General features: G+C 42.2%; 1 protein-coding gene across 3 annotated transcripts in view; it reads left to right on the plus strand.

Moving 5' to 3' along the window:
- Positions 1-930: 930 nt before the first annotated feature.
- rab11fip3 (RAB11 family interacting protein 3 (class II)) overlaps positions 931-24,805 on the plus strand; it is a 46,106-nt gene continuing 22,231 nt past the window's right edge. The window contains exons 1-3 of one of the 3 annotated variants that reach the window (XM_029629447.2): positions 931-4,115; positions 18,047-18,140; positions 20,749-20,825. In XM_029629447.2, coding sequence (XP_029485307.1) covers positions 2,442-4,115; positions 18,047-18,140; positions 20,749-20,825 — 1,845 coding nt within the window. In that variant the 5' untranslated portion in view covers positions 931-2,441. Of the gene's footprint in view, positions 4,116-18,046; positions 18,141-20,748; positions 20,826-23,765; positions 24,141-24,805 lie in introns of those variants that run through there. The other 2 variants (XM_029629448.2, XM_029629449.2) reach the window with 2 other exon arrangements.

A 24,805-nucleotide genomic window follows, 5' to 3' on the forward strand; every position in this document is an offset into this window, starting at 1 on the left:
AGCACAGAATTGTCCAGAATGTCATTGTGTGCTTTAGCGTTAAGAGATCCCTTCACTGGAAGTAAGGGGCCTAACCCGAACCATGAAAAACAACCCCAGACCATTATCCCTCATCCACCAAACTTTACAGTTGGCACCATACATTGGGGCAGGTAGCATCCACCAAACCCAGATTCGTCAGTCAGATGGTGAAGCGTGATACTCGAGAGAATGCATTTCCACTGCTCCAGAGTCTAATGACAGTGAGCTTTACACCACTCTAGCCAACGCTTGGCATTGCGCATGGTGATCTTAGGCTCGGCCATGGAAGTCCATTTCATGAAGCTCCCGATTAACAGTTATTGTACCTACGTTGCTTCTAGAGACAGTTTGGAACTCTTTAGTGAGTGTTGCAACCGAGGACAGACGATTTTTTTTACACGCTAAGTGCTTCAGCACACAGCCGTTGTGTGACAGCTCTTAAGTAAGGCCATTTTACTGCCAATGTTTGGCTATGGAGATTGCATGGCTGAGTGCTCGAGTTCATACACCTGTTAGCAACGGGTATGGCTGAAATAGTTGAATCCACTCACTTTAAGGGTTGTCCACATACTTTTGTATATATAGTATATGAAATAAACAATGGTTAGACAATGCAATTAAAAGCCTACACAGGTATTTTGCATCGTATTTTGGACTGCGGTTCGTTCTGTGCGCGTGCGTGAAACGTCACCGCTGTATGCGGCTGAGGGATGGCAAGGGCCGGGTATTTGCTGCTGATGCTGATGACAGTGTGAACGGCCTCTGCGTTCCTTTATATCGTTATACCTCAGTGCTGTAATCACGGTTTAGAAATGTGGCAACATATTTTGTATGTTTGACCCATACAGAAGCATCTTCAGACGGAGAATCATGTCTTTGGAGAGCGTTAGGATGGTAAATACATTTCGGGAGGCCGGGAGAAGCTGAAGAAATTTTAAGCAAGCGGGCTGAATTTGTTCCTGACACAGGTGGATGATTGTTGGATCCGAAACGTCTGGATAAAAACACAAAACGCGGATGTAAATGAAAATTATCGTCAGAACGAATAAACTGACTTAAATGGGAAAAGGAAATTAGCTGAAGGTCTTCATATTCAGTCTAATTTTGCTTCAGAATCAAGGGCTGACGAATTGGCTCGTTAGCTAGCTAGTTAACAAGCTAACTAGCTCGAGCTTCCTTCAGGATATTATAGGGATGCTCGGACGCCTTCGCGTTAAATCAATGTTCATATTGCCAAACATGTTATTGTCAGTCTGCAAGCATTGGCATGCTTTACATGGAGTTCAGCGTTGCTAGCTAACTAAGTTAGCAAGCTAGCTATTTATTTACTCGAAGGTTGGCGTATTATAATCCACTGTCAAGTTAAAACACATCTCGCATTGGCTAAAAGCTAGCTAGCTAGCTGGTTAACCAGTTGACGTTAGCTTCAATCACACTTTGAAACCAAATTGTCGATAACCCAGTGGCAGTGCCACATATTAGTACATGTTAACTAGTTAAAAGTAGTTAAACGTTGTTGATATTATTGGATCCAATTTATAGCACGAATCCAATGTTCTGCTTATTTTCAGACTGAATTTTTGGGCAGTCAGCTGTATTAGCAAGACGACGCTTGACAACAACCGGGGCAACTGACAGCTAAAATTAGTCCATCCCAATGATGCTGGAGATGGGGACAGTGAATTTATATAGCACGCCGTGTTTATCATTTGCTTCCTTTTTCCTTGATCAGGTTTGACCATTTTCTATCAAGCTAAACTGATCAATTCCCTTCCTATCACAGGAACTCATCTTTTTGTGTGTTATGTCACTTCATATTGTCTTGTAATATCATAGTCATTGTATGACATTGGCATGGAATTAGAATACTAACTATTAGAATATAGTTTAATAGGATCGATATGGACGTTATCATGTTGCCCCAGTAATAGTTTGGATCTTAGAACATTTCTATTTAGTCTGCTATTTTGCTAAGCCACATGTCACCAATTAATGTTGCATTCTAAAAGTATACATCAAAGTTCATAATTCTATGGAATGAATTATACATTTTTCTGAAAATGCACATTGGATTAGTTGACAACATTTTTAAAAAATGCAGGGTTAGTCACTAAATGCATGAGTAGTGGATAATTTAAGGCAACATCAACAATTATGGCAAGTAGACAAATCAATGAATATAGGGAGTACACTTGTTATAAGCACTAAGGTGCTTACACAGTGCTGAGATGTCATAAATTCAGAGCTAGACAGGCAGGTTTTTATTTACCATCATGCAACATTTGCCTATGGATCTAATCAAGGATATCAACTACCATGTGTAGAATAACAATATTGAAATTGAGAAAGAATTGGATTTTGACTTTAATGTAAGAGGAATTATAAGCTTTCTCAAATTTGCTCAGGAATTATCTATTTAAATGGAACAGACTCTGATGTCTAGCCCTCTGGGGCATTCTGAGTGGGATCCAGAAGGCACAAGCTCCCATGGATTCATCCTCTTGGATTCAAACAAAGGAGCCATAATGTCTCAGAGAAAAGGTGGTCAGACAGCTTTGGATTTCCAGAAAGTTGACCCGGATGTATCTCTATGCCTGGAAGAGCTTTTCCAGGAGAACGCCTTAAATTTAGACAGTCTTTTCAGGACCTCCAGTTACTCTGGTGGGGACAAGATTTTGCCATGGGAGGGAGATCAAGCTAATCATTCTCAAGATGTTCCCCTGGACAAACCTCTAGAGTTATCGCCTCTCAAAGACAAAATTGAGGAACATAACAATGTAAGTGACAGTCCTCTACCTTGGCTGTTATTCTCCAAAACCACTGATTTGCTCAGGGACAACTCAGTGTGTGAGGAACTAAATTCCCTGCAAGATCCACCTGTGAGTTACACAGATTCCGTTAACAGTCACAAGGAGCTGATAACCCTCAGTGAACCTCCTTCTCCTGTGAAGGTTTCAGATAGGACTCCAGATACCAACACAGAAGCTTCCTCTTTGTTGGTAGATTACCTCTCTTCTGAAAACTTCACCTTCTCCCCCAGCCCTGCCCCTTCAGGTGAGGTGAACCCACAGGGTGTCAGTAAGGAGCTTTTACTCCTGTCACTGGATGAGGACAGTGGCTTCCCTCCTCCCTTACAGGGCGGGGAGACTGTGTCACCTGAAACCGGGGACAAAGGTTTATTCCTGGAACCTGTGACTGATCTACCCACAGTCAGTAACAGTACCCCTGAAGGTTTACCTGAGAGCAGCTTCTCACACAACAACATCCATACTGACTGCGCTAGAGAATCTCCAGGGGTTCAGGTGGGATCTGTGCCTTTGCTGGATCTGGAGGTTCCTGACTGTGACAGCAGCCTCAGCCTCTGCCCTACTCCTCTTGAGTCACCAACCTGCACGGGTGCATCACCTGCAGAGGATTCAGAGCAGGAACACACTTTGGCTACTTCAATCCTGACTCTATCAGAGCACAGAGGTGAGGGGGACTCGTCCCTCCTTCTGAACTCTTCACCATCGATTGAACCCCCGTCGCCAAAGTTCCTCTCAAACAGAGATGCTTCGGTCCTTGGTCAACTGCCCAGTGGCTGCAGCTCTGAGGAGAATGGCCCCCAAGATTTGATGGAAGACAAAATTATCTTTGATTTTACCAAACATGAGGGAGAGGAGGAAATGGCTCTTGATCCGTGCTTGACCTCAGACGTGCTGCCCGATGAGGAAACGTGGGACTTGAAACCACCTGAGGCTGTACAGGGTGACAGTGTTCCTGCCTTACAAACTGAACAGCGCGATGGGGAAAGGTTGGCAGACTTGGACCTGTTTGCCGGAACCACGGGTTGTCACAAACGTGATAGTTTTGATTGCCCAGTTCTGGAGTTGAATGGTTTGTCTTCTGATTCTGGATGGACTAGTGAACAAACAGTAGAGACGCTGTCACTCTCTAAAATGGTGGGGTCTGACTCCATGGTCCCCATAGTGAATCAGAGAGAGGAAGACCCATCACCTCTGAAGGCAGTGTTTGACGCTCTGGACCAGGATGGGGATGGATTTGTACGCATTGAGGAGTTTATGGAGTTTGCTGCTGCCTATGGGGCTGACCAGGTGAGACGCATCTCTTTTTAGATTTGTGTGTGCATTGTTTTTGCTATTCAGTTCCCAGTCAGTGCATGAGGGAGTGTAAAGTCATGGTGAATTGGTCATCTGAAAGGGTTCTGCATGCGTGTTAACCTAGAGATCATAAGCCTCATTCTGTTTATATGATTTACTATTGATTTTCCGCTTTACTGTAGAGCTTCCTGTAAAATCTTAGTTAATTCCATCAACTGCAATCCATCCCTCAGTGTTTCCTCAAAGGGCGAGAGGCTTTAATTTGTAGGCTATTTTGTAACAGAGACTAGGCAGCCAAGCTAACTGGTAGGCCTCTGTTAATGGCCATTATTACAACTAGTTTCAGATTGAGTAAGGAGCCTAGATTATAAACGTCAGGTAACATGTTCTCACATGGGATAGGCATACACTCTTATTTGTTATTTTCCATGAAGAGGGAACGCACTGGGGGGATTTATGTTACCCCAAAATGCAATAGAACCTAGGAAACCTGAGCACTTGGACTTTGGTGTACGATACTGAAGAACACCGGGCTATGTTTTTATAATTTAAACCCTAAACGTAGCGTTTGCCGACAGAGGGCGATATTGAGTCATGTCCTTTTACCGTCCAAACTCATTGTATGCAGCCTGCAATACATTCGTATCCCTCGTAGACCGTACCTAAAACATGATCTATTGGCTTCGATTTCCTCCTTAACTTTATTTAATGGCGTGGAGGCTGGTAAAAAAGGGAAATATGCTAACTTTCCATGTGAATCACCATTTTTCACCACCATGGTGGCTAAATGCCAATCCTGGTTGTGTATCGTGTTCAGCCAATCAAGTTGCAGCAGTCTTTTTTCACCGTTAAAGCGCTGTATCGCGGAAAACTAAGACTGTTCTCATGGCGGGGCGGGTCTGCCGGTTTTGACTAGCAGAAGTGACTTTTCGCAGCAGGTTAGGAGAATTAGGTTAGGGTTGGCTAAAATGCTAAAAATTGTCTCTGGCGTGACTCAAACATATCTAGCAACAACCAGGTCTGCCCTGAGAATAGTCTTGGTTTCCACTAATGCTATGAAACCCTTGGTCTGATAGTTTCAACCGTATTGGCTGAACGCGATGCAACACATCCGGGATTAACATGTAGCCAGTCTAGCATGGTGATGGAAATGGTGTTTCATAAGTAAAGTACTTATTTCCCCTGTTTTTTTCCCGCCTTATCGCCATTAAGAAAGGTTAAGGAGGAAATCGAAGCCCATGCAGCCTGAATGGAGAATTTTTATTTTATTTTTTTTGCACAAATTGGTTCACGAGGGATACAACTGTATTGCTGGCTGCATATGCATTTGGACGGTAAAATGACTTGACTCAATATCGCCATCTTCCGGGCCGTTGGGCTACCCTAAACACAAACCTTCAGCTTTGCATTTATCAGCAATAACAGTAAACTAGGCTACAAATGGTTTGTGAACACACTATTGAAACATGATCAGACAAAGCTTGAGAGTAATTTCATGCTCTATAGCTTGGGTTTGAAATGAATTATCAGAGGATGAACTCGGGTCACTTATTCCCGTTAAACCCAGAGAATGCTTTTTGGCCAATGGATTTGAGAATAGATTTGGCCAACACTGCCACTCATTCTTAACCTTTTTTTGATTCATATTTTGCCTAATCTCTCATTGGTCAGTGTTCAATAGCTGGGATTTGGCATGAAAATCGTGTTAAATCTGAAGGAAAATATACGGGCTGATATTAATTCTGACAGGACAGGCCTGGTACCTCCTGCCCTCTTATTCTAAAACAAGCCACGAAGATGGTCAAATCTGCCCATAGGCAATATACCTCACTCCATTGTACTGCATAATCTCATGTGTATTGGCTGCTCCATCCTGCCCCAGATATGACCTTCACCCATTCTCCATCCCAGGCATCTTGCTTTACACCCAAACATATTACTTAAATTCTGTGGTTTTTCTTCGCTAGGAAGTGAGGCCAATTAAAGAAAAACATTGAAATGCCTTCCACAGCTGTTGGGAGGTGAAAGGTGTAAAATAAATAATTTGATTGGCATACATCCCTTTTTGTGAAAATAATTGTATGTGGGTATAGGCTAGAGTTTCCCCCCTAGCTTTTTTTCCATAGTCCTTTGGTTTTACTCCGAATCCACCCTGCTTTATTTCTCTGTAAGGCCATGGAGTTAATTGTATTATATGTCTACGAGGACATGGCTGGGCCTAGGTGTTTGATGTGGTTATATGTACACAAACTCAGTACATAAACAATAAAGTTAAAAGGGTGTCAGGTTCATTCCTCTGTTGTCCAACATTCTTGCCTTTTGTGCCAGTCACAAAAGTATGTTTATAACAAGTAGTCCTTACTTCCTGTAAGCACCCAACCTTTCAGTTGCAAATAATGGGCGAAAGGTTGGATGCAAATACCATTGTAACTGGTGACACACACATTCGCAATTTAATTATCTTTTCAATGATGACCATTCCGTATAGGCCTACTTCAGCACATTTAGCATATCTTGCCTATTGTAGGCTAGAACATAATTTTAGGACTGACCCTGAATGTGGTTGCTGAAAGGAAGATCTTGGAATGTGTGGTGGTGGTGGTGGGGGTTTAGGCAATTAGGGAACTTCCATTATAGCTTTATCCACAATTCTTTCAGAGGAGACATTCTATTTTGTTAACCTCATTTCCCTGATTTTAGATTTTACCATGACATTTTAAGCACAGATGCACTCTACATTATACAAGTTAGTTAATGCGTAGTGGTTGGCAAACAAAAGTCACTCGAGTCAAACCACCATTTAGGCCTAGTCAAAACATTTGACAGTGATTTCTTTGGAACAGGATAGATTAGCAGGCTCTATTGCTGGCTGACTAATCGTCTCTTTAAATCCCCTTCCCCCAGTTCATAACACCATTGTCAGCCCTGTTTTTTTCCTGTACACCCCATAGGTATCTCTGGCTCCCCAGACTGAGTGGTTAGGGAGGCTTAAGTAGAATGTTGTATTTCCCCAGAGTCAGAGGGGCTGAAATGTGTAGGGTACCATCACCTCCCTACGACCCTGTTTTCTGAGAGGGAGGGGGGACTGCTTCACTCTGGACCATCACCACGAAGTACCATATCTTGTTTTTTTTATGGCGCGAGATAAATGAACATGACATTTGGGAAACCCTCCCAGATCGCTGGTGTAGTCGAACTCTGTGTTATTCCATGGTGTTTGGTTTCTGGTGGCCTCTTCCACGAGTAGCTCCATAGTATCCTTGTGGTTTTCCTGACATCCATGTTTATCAAGGATTTGTTTTGGATCGCAAACCAGGTTGTGCAGATTTGATTACCTCAGTGTCTCTCGTTGAGCTGAGGTATTGCATGTCTGGTTTCCATGAGCTGTGGGAAAGCTTGCACCCTTTACAGCTTAGCTTATTCAATTGCTTCTCAGATGTCCGCCTGGCCTATCATGACTAGAGAGAGAAAGATGGGCTTAGACTGGTTTGCGTTCTTCATTAAGGAAAGTAAGCAAGCAGTAGACAGACTTATCTCTAGAATTTGAAGAATGTTATTTAATGACCTTATGAGTGGGTTTTGTATTTGTCGATTCAAGGACAGTTTGGCATAGTCCTAGTTAGTGACACAAATGTTCCACCCAGTAGGATAGACAGACTTATAAAACCCATAGAAGCCCACCTAACTTTCCATTTGTTTTCGGGTGAAAGGACCATGTGACTAGGCCTAGCTATATACAGATCAAACTTAGTTCTAGTTATTCCCTCCTTGCTCGGTGGTAGTACAAGCTTCTGAGTAACTAGGTTGCAGAAATGCAATGGCCTTTCTGGCATCTGCATCACTATTCATGTGAAGGATGCCATTTCACAAACAAAATATACCCATGAAAAATCAATAGAAAGTGGTGTTCAGCATGACAGTGTGGGCAATGGGCATATAACATTTGTTTACAGCAACTTATTTTATATGGTACATTTAGTCTGTCCTTGTGGATTTTTATTGTGTCTGTAAGCTTCACAAATCATTTTATTTTCCTTGTGGTGGAAGCGCTTGGCAAATCTCTCATGTACCTAAAAACATTTCACAGGTAGGTCTGAGCAGAGGATAATTAATATCTAACCTAGCTAACTTTACACTGCTAGGTCTGCATAGGACATTCCCTGCGTTGATAGTTGCAGACGAGGGAAGCTATTGCATGTACAGTGTGATATCAGATATCTGATATTTGCATGGATGTCCTAATCCGTTAATGGGGCCTCAGAGTTGAATGCAAATCCCATCCCGGAAACATTCCAGGAAGATGTGTGTAATGTGTGTGTGTGACAGTCAGGCAACCGTGTGGATCGGAGGAAAGAAAATGGAACAAGAAGAGTTTGTAGAACATGGCGCTTGCAATGCCAGGGTTGTGGATTCGATTCCCATGGGGGACCAGTACGAAAAAAGTATGAATGTATGAACTCACTACTCTGGATAAGAGCGTCTGGTAAATGACTTGAATGTAAATGTATATACTCCATCACGGAATGACCTTTGACAGTGGCTAAGCCCCTATACTAGGGTACTGATGTAAAAAGTATTTCTGTCTGTAATAAAGCACTTTTGTGGGGGAAAAAATCATTATGATTGCCTGGGCCTGGCTCCCCAGTGGGTGGGTCTAGGCCCTCTCAGGCCCACCCATGGCTGTGACCCTGCCCAGTCATGTGTTATCTGTAGATTAGGGACTAATTAATTTATTTCAATATACTGATTTCCTTCTATGAACTGTAACTCAGTAAAGTCTTTGAAATTAATGCATGTTGCATTTATATTTTTGTTCAGTGTAGTACAGGATTATCTATTTTGGATGCAGTTTAAATGGAGTTGATAGAGAGAGAGAAAGACTGCAAGATTGTGCTCACGTTAGTGATAGGCTGTTTTTAAAACTCTACAGCTGCAATTAAAAAAAAAAAAATCTTTACAATTAAAAAACAAGGTGACCCCCGAAAGCCAGATGGAGATGGATAAATTAGACATACATTCGGTCTTTGTATTACTGTAGCATAGACTATGCTGCAGCAAATGTAGGCATACCTGTTCCAAGAAAAACCATGAGATGATAGGTCTACATGCATTGTGAGCATCGCTCCATACTGAGATGGGCTGTCTGTCCCCACCCTGAGCGTTGGTGATTCATCATGCAGAGGCCATAGAGAAGCCAGATTTAGAATTTGCATATAATTTAACAGTTCCATTTCACGCCTTGCTGTTCATATAAATAATTTATTATAATTTACTGGTTTCTCGCAGTTATTTATCCCAGGAAAAGGAGTGGTTTTGGGCAGTAAATCTCGGTAACCGGGTTCCCGCCATTCAACCCTAGATCTGAAGGGTTAGACAAGTTAGTGGCAAGGGATAAAAATGTAACTGGGCTGAGAAAAGAAGACGGAGAAGACAACGGAGATGAAGGAAGAGCCTGAATGTGATGTGGTGGAGTCAATGAGAATGAGAGGGAAGAGCGGAGCAAATGAAAGAGATGAGACTGCAGGCGGGGATTCATGATGTAGCCAGTCTAGCCACCTCAGCCTTTTAGTCTGTCTCACAGTTGTTTCGATTTCCCTGAGGTCTGATGATCAGAAAATGTTACAGTAAATAAGTAACTTATGTGTATTGTACAGGAAGCCCTGCTGCATATCTCACAGCCACAATCCTAACCCTCCGTTATCGCACATTGATCACCCTCAAAATAAGGTCACCCCAGGAGTGAAGACATGGCAGTATCAGGGAATTGGAAGATCACAAATTGGACAAGGTTTTTCTCAACCAACACTCCAGTGGGTTTTGACCTAGTTTCCACACAAAGCTCTTGGCCCTGCATTGTGATGGTGGCAGGCAGCTCTTGTCCATCCACCTCCCTCTCCCCTCTACAGACAGCCAGCCAGTCAGCCTCCCCTGTCCTGCTTTTATGTACATTCCCACTAATCCTCAGCGGAATGTCCGATGCCCTGTCCCAAACCCCCATCCTGTTTCTGTGTGTGTGTGTGTGTTCCATTGTTGTTCAGAGAGAATCTCCCATTAGCTCCATCTCCCTATCCATCTAGGCTATTGCTAGTGAAGTGTCAGGAATAGTTATTCAGCACAGTAATACTCCGTTGAAGACGAGCTGTTGTGAAACCCCCCCATAGGAATAAGCATCTCACTCCCGGCATGTTACTGCGTCTTACTGCACAACTGTGGCCTGTGTGGAGCACTGATTAGACACAAATAGAGGAAACCCAGAAAAACCACCATCCATCCAGGCTCTCACTGCCATGTAAATGGAAGGACATGCCCGTTTTGGCCCGTGAAGTATTCTGACTAGTGCTTTCCTCAGACTGTCCCCCCAGGGCCGTTCTCTTTGGGCTACTGTACATATGGTGGGGTCTTTCTTCCCTGCGTTTTTTGCTGTCAGGACTACAAAAGCACAGCACTGACAGTAGTGAAACCCTCACCTACGTGTGCTGGTCTCACCAATTCTCTAACTGGAGGTGTGAAGAGAGGTGTTTCCTGTGCTGTGGTGACCCGGCGCTCCGGTTGTCTGTGGCCTGTTCTGAGGAGGATCGAAAGCTCAAGTGCAGGGAGACACCCACTCACTCTCACCTCTCAAATGTCAATCTCCATCTCATTTACTGCTGTTTATAAACTTCCAACCGCTTTAAACGACCCATCTATTCACCGCCATCCACTTCCTGACCAACCTAATTTATGAAAGATTTGCATAGCAGCGAGCACTTGGCTATCAAATTTAACCTGAAATCTTATATCAACATTTCAGTGTTAACCCACCAATAAGGCAAACAAGTCTGATCTTGCCTTTCAAACTTCAGTTGTGTTTAAAGACATGCTCCAGAACTTTGGCAACTAGTAAGTCTTTTTTTAAACCTCCCGCTTTGGGCTGGATGTGTCAATGTGTAGTTCGTACATGCATAATCTATGAGCAGAATTACTGTTTTACCTCAATTAGCCTCGAAATCCCTGATTTGAAAGCAACTGTTTACTGGAAGTTGTTCAGTGCCATTTTACCCCACCTGGGCCAGCCCCCTAGCAATTTGAGTTTCAGCCAATGAGGTTCAGCCCCTCTTCAGCTAGCAAGACGCACACACAGCAGAGCGTGAGAGCGCAATGACATGGTGCACATATCTGTACGTGGCTCGTGAACGCTACTTTCAGAACTGCTGGCTAAAAAGTATACAAAAGTACTGGAGAATCTCTTTAATATTCAAGCAGGTAAAGTGAATCGGTCTATCGCCTTGAGGGCTGTAGTTCTCAGGCTAAGTCAATCCACAGTTTGCTAAGAGTTTCAGCTGCTACCTCTCTAGATGTAGCTTATGTTTGCTAAGCAGATCGACTGTTTGTGTGTGTGTAACTGATACAAAAGTGCAGAACAGGAAAGTCTATTCACAAAGTTAAAGCCTCTGTTGAATGGTCATGTTAAGCCCAGTCAGATTTGTACTTGTGGTACTATGTTATCTATTGTGGCACTATGTCATCTATTGTCTCGGTTTACTCTCATGTTGATGTTGAACGTTTTCCCAAGGCTTCTGCTTGTGTTTTGCCCACAAACTTCCGTAACCTCCCAGCTAATTGTAAATGATACATGTATGGAATGACAGCACAATGAGTATGAGATGTGTAATTGCAACATACTGCATTTGTATCTAAAACTTTATAGAAATTGGGTCACAACTAGGAGTGATATTATTTTTCGTGGCCTATTCTTAAAAGAGAACTGCCTCCTAGAACCAACTTCTCTGGTTATAAATGTGGTATCGATATGAGTCAGAAACATTACAAAGTGTAAATATGTTCATTTTTGGTCATGAAGTCAGTCTGCCTTCACTTGTAGCCTGTGAGAAAGACCCGATCACGTGACAGAGAGCCATGTGAGTGAGAGGTGCTTCGGCACACAGCCAGGAGAAGGTAATTATAATTATTATATTCAGCCCAAGGGCACAATGGCCACTGGCCACAAAATGCATGGATTTTAGGGGGCATTACAGCCACACAAACGGGATGGAAATTTGAGGCATTATGAAATGCTTGTCAAGTTGTGAATGAGAGTGTGTATAGCCTGCGCAAAAAAAAAAAAAAAGAGCTCATGCCTTTCATGCAACTTTTTCAAATCATTATTAGTCTCATCAAAACATATAGCCCAACATTTGTATCACATCTAAAGTTACATAACTTTAAATTAAGCGTATATAGGAGGACATGTTTCTATGTTAACCACTCAACACAGAGCGCACTCCCCCAAATCGTTTGGAGAAAATATCCTTTCTATTTTATTCAGCTATGTTCAATTGTATTCTTCATACTATAAAATAATGCCACGAAATTCTAAGCAAATCTTGTTTGCTGCATGAGTGGAAGAAGTAGCACAGACCCTCTGCTGGTGCAAAACACTGAGCAGTCAATAATGTATGTACAGGGGCAAGAAAATTATGTGAACCCTTTGGAATTACCTGGATTTCTGCATAAATTTGTCATAACATTTGATCTAATCTTCACAACAATAGACACTTACAGTGTGCTTAAACTAATAACACACAAATTATTGTATTCTTCTTGTCTATATTGAATACATAATTTAAACATTCACAGTGTAGGTTGGGAAAAAGTATATGAATCCTTAGGCTAATGACTTTTCCAAAAGCTAATTGGATTCAGAAGTCAGCTAACCTGGAGTCCAATCAATGTGATGAGATTGGAGATGTCGGTTAGATGTTGCCCTGCCCTATAAAAAATACTCACAAAATAAGAGCGTCTGCTAAATGACTTAAATGTAAATGTAATGTGAGTTTGCTATTCACAAGAAGCATTGCCTGATGTGAACCATGCCTCGAACAAAATAGATATCAGAAGACCTAAGATTAGGAATTGTTGACTGGAAAGGGTTACAAAAGTATCTCTAAAAGCCTTGATGTTCATCAGTCCATGGTAAGACAAATTGTCTATAAATGGAGAAAGTTCAGCACTGTTGCTACTCTCCCTAGGAGTGGCCGTCCTGCAAAGATGACTGCAAGAGTACAGTGCAGAATGCTCAATGAGGCTAAGAAGAATCCTGGAGTGTCAGCTAAAGACTTACAGAAATCTCTGGAACATGCTAACATCTCTGTTGACGAGTCTAGGATACGTAAAACACTAAACAAGAATGATGTTCATGGGAGGACAACACGTGAGAAGCCACTGCTGTCCAAAAAACATTGCTGCACATCTGATATCTGCAAAAGAACACATGGATGTTCCACAGCGTTTCTGGCAAAAAAAAGTAGTTCTCACCAGAGAAAGTCTCAGAGCAAACAAAACAGCACCCCTCTGTTCATTTAAATAAATAAATTAGGCCCTAATCTATGGATTTCACATGACTGGGAAGAGGCACAGCCATGGGTGGGCCTGGGAGGACAAAGGCCCACCCAATCAGAATTAGTTTTCCCCACAAACGGGCTTTATTACAGACACAAATACTCTTCAGTTTCATCAGCTGTCCGGGTTGGCTGGTGTCAGATGATCCTGCAGGTGAAGAAGCCAGATGTGGAGGTCCTGGGCTGGCGTGGTTACACATGGTCTGTGGTTGTGCGGCCGGTTGGACGTACCGCCAAATTTTCTAAAACAACATTGGAGGTGGCTTATGGTAGAGATATTACATTCTCTGGCAACAGCTCTGTTAGACATTCCTCCAGTCAGCATGCCAATTGCGTGTGCTCCCTCGACTTAAGTGTTGTGTTGTGTGACAAAATTGCGCATTTGTGACCGACCGCCTTGATTCGCGTCTTCTGTAGAAAAATTTGAAATGGCGTTTTTTACATTAGATTAAAGCAGAGCCAGAGCTACAAAATGGTATATCATACACTGCATTTGAGGAACAATTGGAAAGTTATTCTGCTTTGAAAGTTGACAACTTGTAAACTCGACTTTTGAGAAAATGGCCTTTGAATGTTTTGGTACCTCCTGGAGAGCTCTCCTTTGTCTACACTCATTCTGCATTGTTCACACCCTCTTAAGCCAGTCCCACCCATCTCTTTATGAATTCACATGTGAAGTCATGTGCTAAACAGTGAGTAGAGTAGTAAAGATTAAGACTAAAAGTTGTAAAATTAGTAGCCTACAGTAAGGAAAAAATCCAGGTAAACAGAAAGTGTCCAGATAAAAATATTTTATAAATATTAGATGACGCTTACCCAGACAAACTGGGTCGTGAAAATGCAATAACCACCAGCCACATCTTGCTAAATGGATGGGTCTCTACAGAAGGTGTAAATGGTACAGCGAAATGGTTACGCCGCGTTAGACAGGATTACCTACACATTCGGACCAGATCAACTAGACAGAACCGAGCTATATGGCAGACCAATCCAAACTCATCTCTCTGCATGTCCATCCCAATCATTATCTTAGCCAATCATGGCTAGCGAGAAGGTTGCTGCTTTTTTCTGTGACTTAACCAACTGGGCTTGTAATTTAACAATTGTATTCGTATTTACAAGCATACAAGTTTGTTATTAAGGCACGTGAAAGTTCACGTGTTCAAAAAAAAACTAAACAAACTTTACGTTCAAACGGCTCTCCTGTGAAGTAGTGACCCACAACATACGCCTAGTTTATTGAAACGGGTCACATTTAAGAGTGGCCTTTTATTGTACCCAACACAAGGGGCACCTGTGTAAGGATCATGCTGTTTAATCAGCTTCTTGATATGCCACACCTGTCAAGTGGATGGATTCTCTTGGCTAAAGATAAACGCTCACTAACAGGGATGTAAACAAATTTGTGCACAACATTTAAAAGCTGAAATGTATTAAACTCCTTTATGGCAAGCCTAAATATGTTCAATAGTAAAAAGTCACATAATAAGTTGCATGGACTCGGTGTACAATAGTAGTTGTTAACATGATTTTCGAATGATTATCCCAGCTCTGTACCCCACACCCAGTTACTATAAAGATACAGGCGTCCTTCCTAACTCAGTTGCCGAAGATGAAGGAAACCGCTCAGGGATTCATCATGAGGCCAATGGTCATTTTAAAACAGTTGCAGACATTGTAGTTACACCACAATACTAACCTAAATGGCAGAATGAACAGAAGGAAGTCTATACATAATAAAAAATATTCCAAAACATGCATCCTGTTTGCAATAAGGCACTGAAGTAATACTGCAAAACATGTGGAAAATTAACTTTTTGTCCAAAATACAAAGCATTATGTTACAAAGCATTAGCAAATCCAACACAACACATCACTGAGTACCAAGTTTCATATTTTCAAGCATGGTGGTGGCTGCATCATGTTATGGATATCCTCGTCATCGGCAAGGATTAGGGAGTGGTTTTAGGATAAAAATAAATGGAATAAAGCTAAGCAACAGACGCTAGGAGACATTCACCTTTCAGCAAGACAATAACCTAAAACTCAAGGCCAAATATACACTGGAGTTGCTTACCAAGACAACATTGAATGTTCCTAAGTGGTCTAGTTACAGTTTTCACTTAAATCTGCTTTAAAAAATATGGAAAGACTTGGCTGTCTAGACAGAGCTTGAAGAATGTTTTTTTAAAGGCAAATATTATACAATCCAGGTTTGCAAAGCTTTTAGACTGTAATCGCTGCCAAAGGTGACTGTATTGACTCAAGGGGTTGAATACTTATCTAATCAAGATACAGTCTATTATTGTTTTATTTTTCATTAAACTTTAAAAAAATGTCACAGCAGCAATTGATAAAACAGGACCATGTTTGCAAAACAAGTGTTTCTGAGCTTTTGTCAATATTACACAGGTAAGCTAGTGATTATGGAAATCAGGAATGCAGACAGGCTCAATAGACCTTTAATAAATGAGGGACTGTGTCCACACCACCTGGTGTTATGTTGGGCACCTACTGACCCCAAAAAGATGTTTTTATTTTTTAAATTCTCAATGACATGTATTGCTAAATAAAAATGTTGTAAGGAAATACAGTTAGGCACCACATTACAACAAGACAAAACAGCTTGCTGAATCAAGTCTTATGAGTATAAAAGCATAGCTTGTTTTCACATAATAAAAAAGCTTGAAAAGGTAATGGAATGGGATTAGTGTGGTGTGTATGCGGTACAATTCACATTATTGTCGGAGCACCTCCTCTAAGAGTATGAATGAGGCGATTTGAGAAGCATTCACATTGTTTGAAGTACAATAGACCAACATCGCTACTGTAGTAGGTCAAAGCTGTGTGCTGGAAAAGCTTAGTAGAGCATGGGTGGAGTAGGCATTGTGGTGCTCATGTGAATATCCTTTATTTTTCAGACCAATGCCTTTTTCTCACTTAAAACCGTATTTTTGTGTGTTTTTAATAGAAATTTGTGTTGACAGCTGAGCTGACTGAAGACCAGGAATTCAACTCGCAGTTGTTATAATTTCCACGGTAACATGTCTTTAGATGACGTGATAAAACTTCAAGTTGCAAGCTACTCTAGTAGCAAGGTGTTGTCGAATGAGTGTCTCATGAAACACATTCCAGACACTGGTACTTCTTGCTATGTTGATATAATTGGGATTTGACAGATAAATATTGCTATGCTAGCTAGCTGCTCCCAGGTTGGCTAAACATAAGGTCAGCGCGAGCTTTAGCCTACACCTAGAACTGAATCAGCAGATCATCTTGAGATGGCGAGTCAGTCAGGAGGGCAGAAGTCTTCAACATCAACTTCTCTCCTTAGCAAAGCTATCTTAGCTTACCTCGCTGTCACTGAGTTACTCACTACTGCTTTTGTTTGTTTGTTTGTTGTGATTTGAATGGCAAAGACACACCCAAGATACACCCACATTAAGCCACACCCCAAAGACGACTCTCGTTTGGGCTTCAGTAATGGCCGCTGAATTTCTTAATGAGCACCGGAAGAAACACATGCGGAATCAGTGAGTGCAGTTCACCTTTTGGAAAACAAAACAATAAAGTGCATTCCATATTCCCCAATTCCATATTTCAGCCCCACAACAATGTTTATGTTGGCTGTTCAGTCTAGTTCTTATACATTAGGGTGTAAAGAGCACAAACACTAGTCTCCTTAGATACCACCTCTTGTTGCCAGGTTACCCGGGGAATGGATACAGGGACATCAGGTAACTGATTGTATCTTGTCATTTGAGTGCCAGGTTAGGTGCACTCTGTCTCGTTGTGTATAGAAATCTTTATTTAAGTTGTAAAATGCAAGTGGTAGCAAGGTTTTGCGTTGTGTGTGTGTGTGTGTGAGAGAGAGTGCATGCGTGTGTGTGTCTTTTGGTTTAAGTAGGTTTATAGAGACGTGTTGGGCTTGTGTTGAGGGAGGTGAGACACTTGGAGCTCAACCCATAAGCTCACCTTGTTTGAGGACACTGCAGTCCTGTAAAATTGAAGCGCATTCCCATGTACCTTTTATGAAAGAGTTATGAAATCAGAAATATGTCTACGTGTGCAGAAACATATGATTCTGTGGAGGTCAGAGCACTTTGTTATTGGTTCTCATTGTCTTGTCTTGAAAAGAAACATCATACCGGTTGAAGGAGCCTAACCACAGAAGGCTCAGTGAGACAGTTCAGTCATTTTGCAGATTTTCAATTATGTTTTTGCTGTCCCTGACAAATTTCCATTACGTGACCGAGCTCAATGAAATCAGTAATTTTAGGTAGTCCTTTTGTTTTAATGTCCTTAGTGTTCGCAAAGCTACAACCTTTCAATTTGAATGCATTCCCCTGTTCCTTAATTCTATTTGCTCATTTTTACCACGTGTAAGCATTGCCCGTACATCACGTTAATTTGGACAGAATGAAATGGGATTTATTCACAAAGCACTCGGGGCAACAAAGCTGATTTGATTATATGATGAAGTTAGCTTTTTGATTGCTGTGTCTAAGTGTGTTTGAAAGGTCCATCATGGCTGTCTCATTATTACAGGTGAAGGATCTGACCAAGTTCCTGGATCCAAGTGGGCTGGGGGTGATCAGCTTCGAGGACTTCCATCGAGGAATCTCGGCCATCAGCAATGGAGGTGAGTCAGAGGATCTTCCTTACAAAGCTGTGATGACCATGACTGCCGTCATAGCTTGGACCTTTATTTGGAAACGCCTTTGAAAGCTCGAAAATGAGGCCTATGCGCTCTCACTGACATGCCAAGAAAATCACGACAAAATGGGGCGTCTTTTGTCAATCAGTTGGTATCGCTATCCACTAGATGGACTCCAATACATCATCATTTGAACTATTTGAAATTGCTATCATTTCATTAAGTCTGCTACTTCTGACAGTATGGAGAGCTGTTCAGTTTTAAGATCAGGGCCTCCATTGATCAGTACCATATGTCGGTCCTATCAGGCTCTATCTATCCCAGCTTCTTCCTGATGGCAGCGGCCATTGTTCATCTGCTCACATTTAGCTAAGGTGAAAGGTTTCGAGGAGGGGAGAGAAAAAAAAACAGTGACCCAATTTCATTCAGACTGCACTCAAATCACATTGTTTTTCTTTCACGGAACATTTTCCCCTTCAGCTCATTTCATGAGTTGAGAAAAAGTGGGAGTGTATACAAAGGCCAAGCCTACTATAAACCTTCCTTTTCTAAACAATGGAAGCAATGTATCATGTGCCTGACTACTGAGTCATCAGGTTTTTCTCATCCACTTCAAGGACGGGTGAGAGATGTGTCCTGAAAAGTACGTGTAGGCCGTAGACTGCTTGTTTACACAATGTCCATTTTTCAGCCCACCCATGAAAATCATAGGTTGCTGCAAACGAAACCAGTGGAATACTAAAAACAAATATTCCACTGCAATCCTGTTATGAGTCACAATATTGCCATTATGGTAAAGAATGTCACCCTGGGGCTATGCTGACATCATCATCATCAACACAGAGACAGTGTTGACATCACACACTAGCTGTGTTAGCGTGCTGCAGAGGTTTGTGTTGATGTCATCGCAACGGTGTTGTTGCCCTGGCTGCCACCACAGCTCTTTGCTTTGATGTTAGTCTGTGTTGGAGTTTTTCCCTGTGCTTTCTGGGTTACAAACGCTCCAGTTACCCGGACCGTTAATAAGTAATATTCTGGAAAGCATGAGACACGAGGCACATGGACTTCTGCTAGGCCAGGTTTCAGCTAGAGAATGAAGGAGGGAGGGAGAGGGACTGGGCTGAGTCCTATTCACCTGAATAATTCAGTGTCTCCTCTTTCTCTCTCTCACTCTCTCTCCCCCCCACTCGTTTCTGATCGTCTCTCTGTCTTTCTTCTCATGTCAGCTCCTTATCCGTTTCATGAGACCTCACAAAGGACAGGAGAAAGAGTCACCCTTAACTTCCCAGGCCTCTCACACTTGGTTGTCAGAATTCCAGTCCATCTGTCTGTATAGCTAACCTAGCTCAGGGCTACAAGTGTTCTGCACTGGTCACCCCCACCTCGTTTCTCTGGAGTCACATCAGAAAACCTGCTATTCCAGCTCCAACTGGAATCCCAGTTCATTTAGAATGTTTACTTATTTTAATTTTAACTTGGTTTTTCCTTGTCATTTCTCTGTCGGTTACTGGCTGGATGTGTTTTTAATAAAGAAAGCCTGTTGGCAGTGGAAATACCTTACCCCCTGTGGTGTTTATGGCATGTCTGGTAAGCCAGTGTAGCACAGGGAGACAAGTTGAATAAAGTCTGTCAACTCTTAGAAAATACAATGTCTCTGTCCATTGTAACCCTTTTTGAGTCGGTGCCAAGCGACCGTCTTATACAGAGGGACAGGCAACCCTCTCAAGCGAACCTCCTCCCAGCACAAAATTAGACTTTATGTTCTAGTTAACTGGCCAGTCATTTGTATCAGTCCTGAACAGCAGCGGTTGTTACGTAAGACCAAGGTACAACCTGCATGTGGTCCAGCGACCGCTGCTGTCAAGAGCACTGTTTGTGTTCTTAGCTCAGCAGCAGGGTGTTATTCAGAGCATTGTTAACTAGATACAGGAGCCTGCCCCAGTGGCTGCTGGGAGTCTGGCCCGACACCCTACTGTCCACTCCCGATTGGTTGGTCTCGGGTTTCATAGCACTTATCTGCAGGTGCTTTCATTGGAGTCTCCAAATCTGAATTTGATAGGGGTCATTTCGTGTTCTTTTTATTGGTTGATTTAGCTGACACACACTTCACACACTCACATTGTGTACACGGCAGCCCTTGAAATGTGACTGTTACATAATGTTGATTGTTACTCCAAGCATAAAGACTGTTTTTCTAAATAGGTTAGCGAAGACATGTACAGTAAAAGAAGCACTGTATTTGACCATAGTACATTTGACTTTTTTCCCAACATTTACTCCCCCCCCTTCTGTATACTTTCAAGTTTTGCCCTTTTAATAAAAAATCTGAAATCCTTTTTTGATTTGCTTCACTTATACAGTGCAGCCTATTATTAGTTCTCTAACGTGCAGTTAAATCTTTAACTCCCAGAGTGGACCCTACAGTATTTCCTCTGTTTACTGTATTACACTTGTGTAGTGGCGCTGTTCTGCCATGTTTTCGTTGGCACATTGGCTCGGTGTTTACCATCGCATTGTGTTGACTTTGCTCTGTATGTGTTTGCTGTGTGTTATTGGCCTGCGTGTGTTGACCTTGTCCTGTCTGTGTCTGCAGGGACAGAGCCCCAGCTCTACGATGTGCACTTCAGCCCAGGGGACGGAGCCGTGAGCTGCTCAGAGGAGTACGATGAGGTGGGTGATGTCATTGGATATAGTCATCGCAGTTCTCGGTTGACATTAGTTACTACCAGCGATATGACCACTCACACAGACTTAAGTACATCAGGAAAGCAGTGTGACTGACTGCACCACAGTATATGAACCCCCAACATAAAGCAGCATAATATGGGCCAGGGTGGTGAATGAGCAGTCCTGTATAGCATGGTACACCACTGTGACGGTCCATTGTCATTTATTTTGGTCTTGTGTGGTCCGGTTGTGTCCCCATTGACCCTTTGCATACGGCTCCCAGGCTGAAGTCTCTGTGCACTCACACATCCCACAGTATTTTCAGCAAGTGGCCAGAAAAGCTATCATTACCCCACTGGGAATATTCCGCATGCTGAACACTACGGTTTGGCACCCGTCGTATTTTTCTTTTGACTAAATATTGAATGGTTGGAGTCTGGTCGTACTTTACACACGCATGCTGTTATGTTTTTTCAGCTGCGGTGGACATATCTGAAATTCCTGGCTCCTCTTGTGTGTGGACTTGTAAATTCAAAAATGTCCTACTTCATATTCATCCTCACCAGCACCACCCCAACATCAACATGGTGAAAATGGTGGGTTTCTATGTTTGAAGTAAAAAAATATATATTTGGAAGGTAAGTGTTTTCCAATGACATCGGTGGGCATCGTGTGATTTTGACCAATTGTGAGTAGGTGTTGCCTACTAATTGGTTGTTGATGTCATTGGAAATACTTAGCTTTTTCTATATTTTTTACTACGAAACATAAACGCGCCATTTTCACATAGGTTGACGTTGGGGTGGTGCTGGAGATGATGAATATGAAGATTAGACCTTTTCTTTCGACTGTTTTTACATTTTTTACATTTATTTCACCTTTATTTAACCAGGTAGGCCAGTTGAGAACAAGTTCTCATTTACAACTGCAACCTGGCCAAGATAAATCAAATCAAATCACATTTTATTTGTCACATACAGATGGTTAGCAGATGTTAATGCGAGTGTAGCGAAATGCTTGTGCTTCTAGTTCCGACAATGCAGTAATAACCAACAAGTAATCTAGCTAACAATTCCAAAACTACTACCTAGACACAAGTGTAAGGGGATAAAGAATATGTACATAAAGATATATGAATGAGTGATGGTACAGAGCGGCATAGGCAAGATACAGTAGATGGTATTGAGTACAGTATATACATATGAGATGAGTATGTAAACAAAGTGGCATAGTTAAAGTGCCTAGTGATACATGTATTACATAAAGATAAAGCAAAGCAGTGCGACAAAAACAACAACACAGAGTTACACATAAACAAACATACAGTCAATAACACAATAGAAAAACCTATGTACGGTGTGTGCAAATGTAGAAGAGTAGGGAGGTAAGGCAAAATATTATTCAGTCAGTTTGCTTCCAACACTGTAGAATGTGCACACTGTGTAGTTTCAGCGCCCCCTATTGGTATGGCTAATTAGTGCAGTCTGTCATCTCAGTATAATATACAGCAGTGGTCTGGCTAGGAAAGCTTTGGCTCTAACCTAGCACTTAAACCTTAGCGTTTACTTGACAGGTTGAATCAAGTCCAACACTGTTTTTCAATGGACTTTCAGTTGTATTAGCCCTCCAATAATACCTATCTGGTTTGGGTACCTTTTAAATTGACATTTTAGTCCCCTGGGGGAATCGAACCTACAACCCCTGGCGTTGCAAGCACCATGCTTTACCAACTGAGCCACACGGGAGAGGAAAATGACAACTAAAAGCCTTTAGTTATTGCACACACCTCCAAAAACACAGTGAAGATAGTTGCAGAAACGGTTTGCTTAAAATCAGTGTTCGGTGTCCTCTCCATGACATTGAATTAAATATTACCTGCTGTATCACTACAGTATACATTTCTAACAAATGTCCTGCCCTAAGAAATAGCGGTAGCTGTATTGGATGGAGTTTGGGGAGAGTTGGTGGTTGGTGCTTTTAATGTCGACGCCACACCTGTGTCCCTGAACTCGTTGTTTTCCCCCTGGGGTCCTGGCAGTAAGGTTCCTCACTCAATGGCCACACTGTTCTAACCCTGTTTGCTCTCAAAACAGGAGAGGTGAGGTAGCTGGGCGGAGGGCCTGCTTGCCTTGAGAAAACCAAACACTCCACCCTCCTCCTACTTTTCCTCTTCCTTGTCCTTCCCGCTCTCAGCCGGCTTGTTTACGTCCCCAAAAATACCCAACAAGTGTGTTGTTACCCCTTGTTATTGTGAGAGTATCTCTCCCTGTCAATACTTAGCCATTGTGGCCTAACCTCTTCTTATAAGGAAGAGATGCATTATTAACACAGCCAATCCAGACCCCTCTCCTCCAATGGCTCGATCTCTGGGCTTACAACGTGCTGGTGTTGCCTCCTTAAAGGTCCAATGCAGCTATTTTTATCTCAGTATCAAATCATTTCTGTGTTAATAATTTAGTACCTCACTGTGATTTGTTTTTAAATAAAATGGTCCAAAAAATAAATAAATGCTTTTTTAGCAAAGAGACATTTCTCAAGGAAGAATTTTGCTAAGACTGTCTGGGAGTGGTCTGAATGGGTAGGGGGAAAGTAAAAAATAGCTGTTATTGGCAGAGCGGTTTGGAACTCTCTCTCTCATTGTTTTAACTAATTTACGGCCAAAACTCCGTCCCACCAAAACAGGCTGACGTTTCAGACTTTTCAAACAGCCCTTACTCTCTTTTTCACAGTATCCAACCTCATAGTTTGGAAATATATATATATAAAACACATGAAAATCAAATGTTTTACTCCACTGGGCCTTTAAGGTAAACAACTAGTCAGTTTATGGCTATGCACGTACAGTTTATATGGCCCTCTTCATCCAATCATACAAGCCTGTAAAGACAGGTAGAACAGGCGGTGGCTTAATGATTCACCCTGTCACATTGGTCCAGGAGCTAGAGACATTGAAGTAGAAAAAGTTAAAGGGAACATTGCTCCCTTTCTTTCATATGACATTTTGATCATCAAATTCCATGAGAGGGGTAGTTGGGGTGGTAGTGGCAGTACGGGCTGTACCCTTGCCTTCGGACTCTTTCAGTCTCCAGACTCCACCCCTTTTGAGAACCCACTGGAGCTGAACTAGGTGTTGGGCATTCTATGTTTTACACTTTTGCTTTCTGAGATTGAAAAGGAGGAAGCGCTAGGAGGGGAAATTACTGGGGGGTTTCATTACAGGCCAGTCTTCCTGCCCGTGAGCCCCAGGCAGACAGCATGGTTTTGGGCATGGTGGACAGCCTTCTGGGCCCGGTCCCTCCTGGAACTCAACACAGACAGGTATGGGAGGGTCTCCCATGATGGCTCTCTTGCTCTGGACTCATTGAGACTCACCTGGCAGGCTCTTGTTATAGCTAAATGTCTTATGAAGTTCTATTGAGTGTCTATTTGAACATTTGGATGTTTTTTTGTGCTTTGAGCTTTAGGAAGTGAATTCTCTGTGTTAGTCAATGTTGACTCAAGGTGTTGACACAGTAGGCTTTGCTTGGCACGGACATCTGAAACCTGACAGGTTGAATCTGAAATGTGCTTATGCCACATCAGTTGTTTGGACGCGGCTCTAATGGGCTTTTCACTGCCATTGGCAACAGTTGAATTGCGACTACGCTCTCCTATGAGAATGCTGTTTCTTTGCTTGTTTTCTTTGATGAACCGTCTATGATTGGTGATGTGAAATTTTTTAGCAGACTTATCTCAAGATTTACACAATTTGGCCTATACAATCTACGACGATCATAATTCATCTGTTCTGCTTGGTTTCATGATATACGTAACAGCTTGTTAATCATTACCATCGTTTGTTTCTTTCCATATCTGCTCAGGATGCGTCACAGATAAACATCTTTCCTCTGGAGTCATAATTGATATCAATGAATGCTGTCAGCAAAATTATAGCTCGGAAAAAAGTAGGCTGTAGAGTCAACCGTATCCAGTACAGCCTCTAG

Source organism: Oncorhynchus nerka, linkage group LG23 (genome assembly GCF_034236695.1).
Source record: "Oncorhynchus nerka isolate Pitt River linkage group LG23, Oner_Uvic_2.0, whole genome shotgun sequence".
Taxonomy (NCBI): domain Eukaryota; kingdom Metazoa; phylum Chordata; class Actinopteri; order Salmoniformes; family Salmonidae; genus Oncorhynchus; species Oncorhynchus nerka.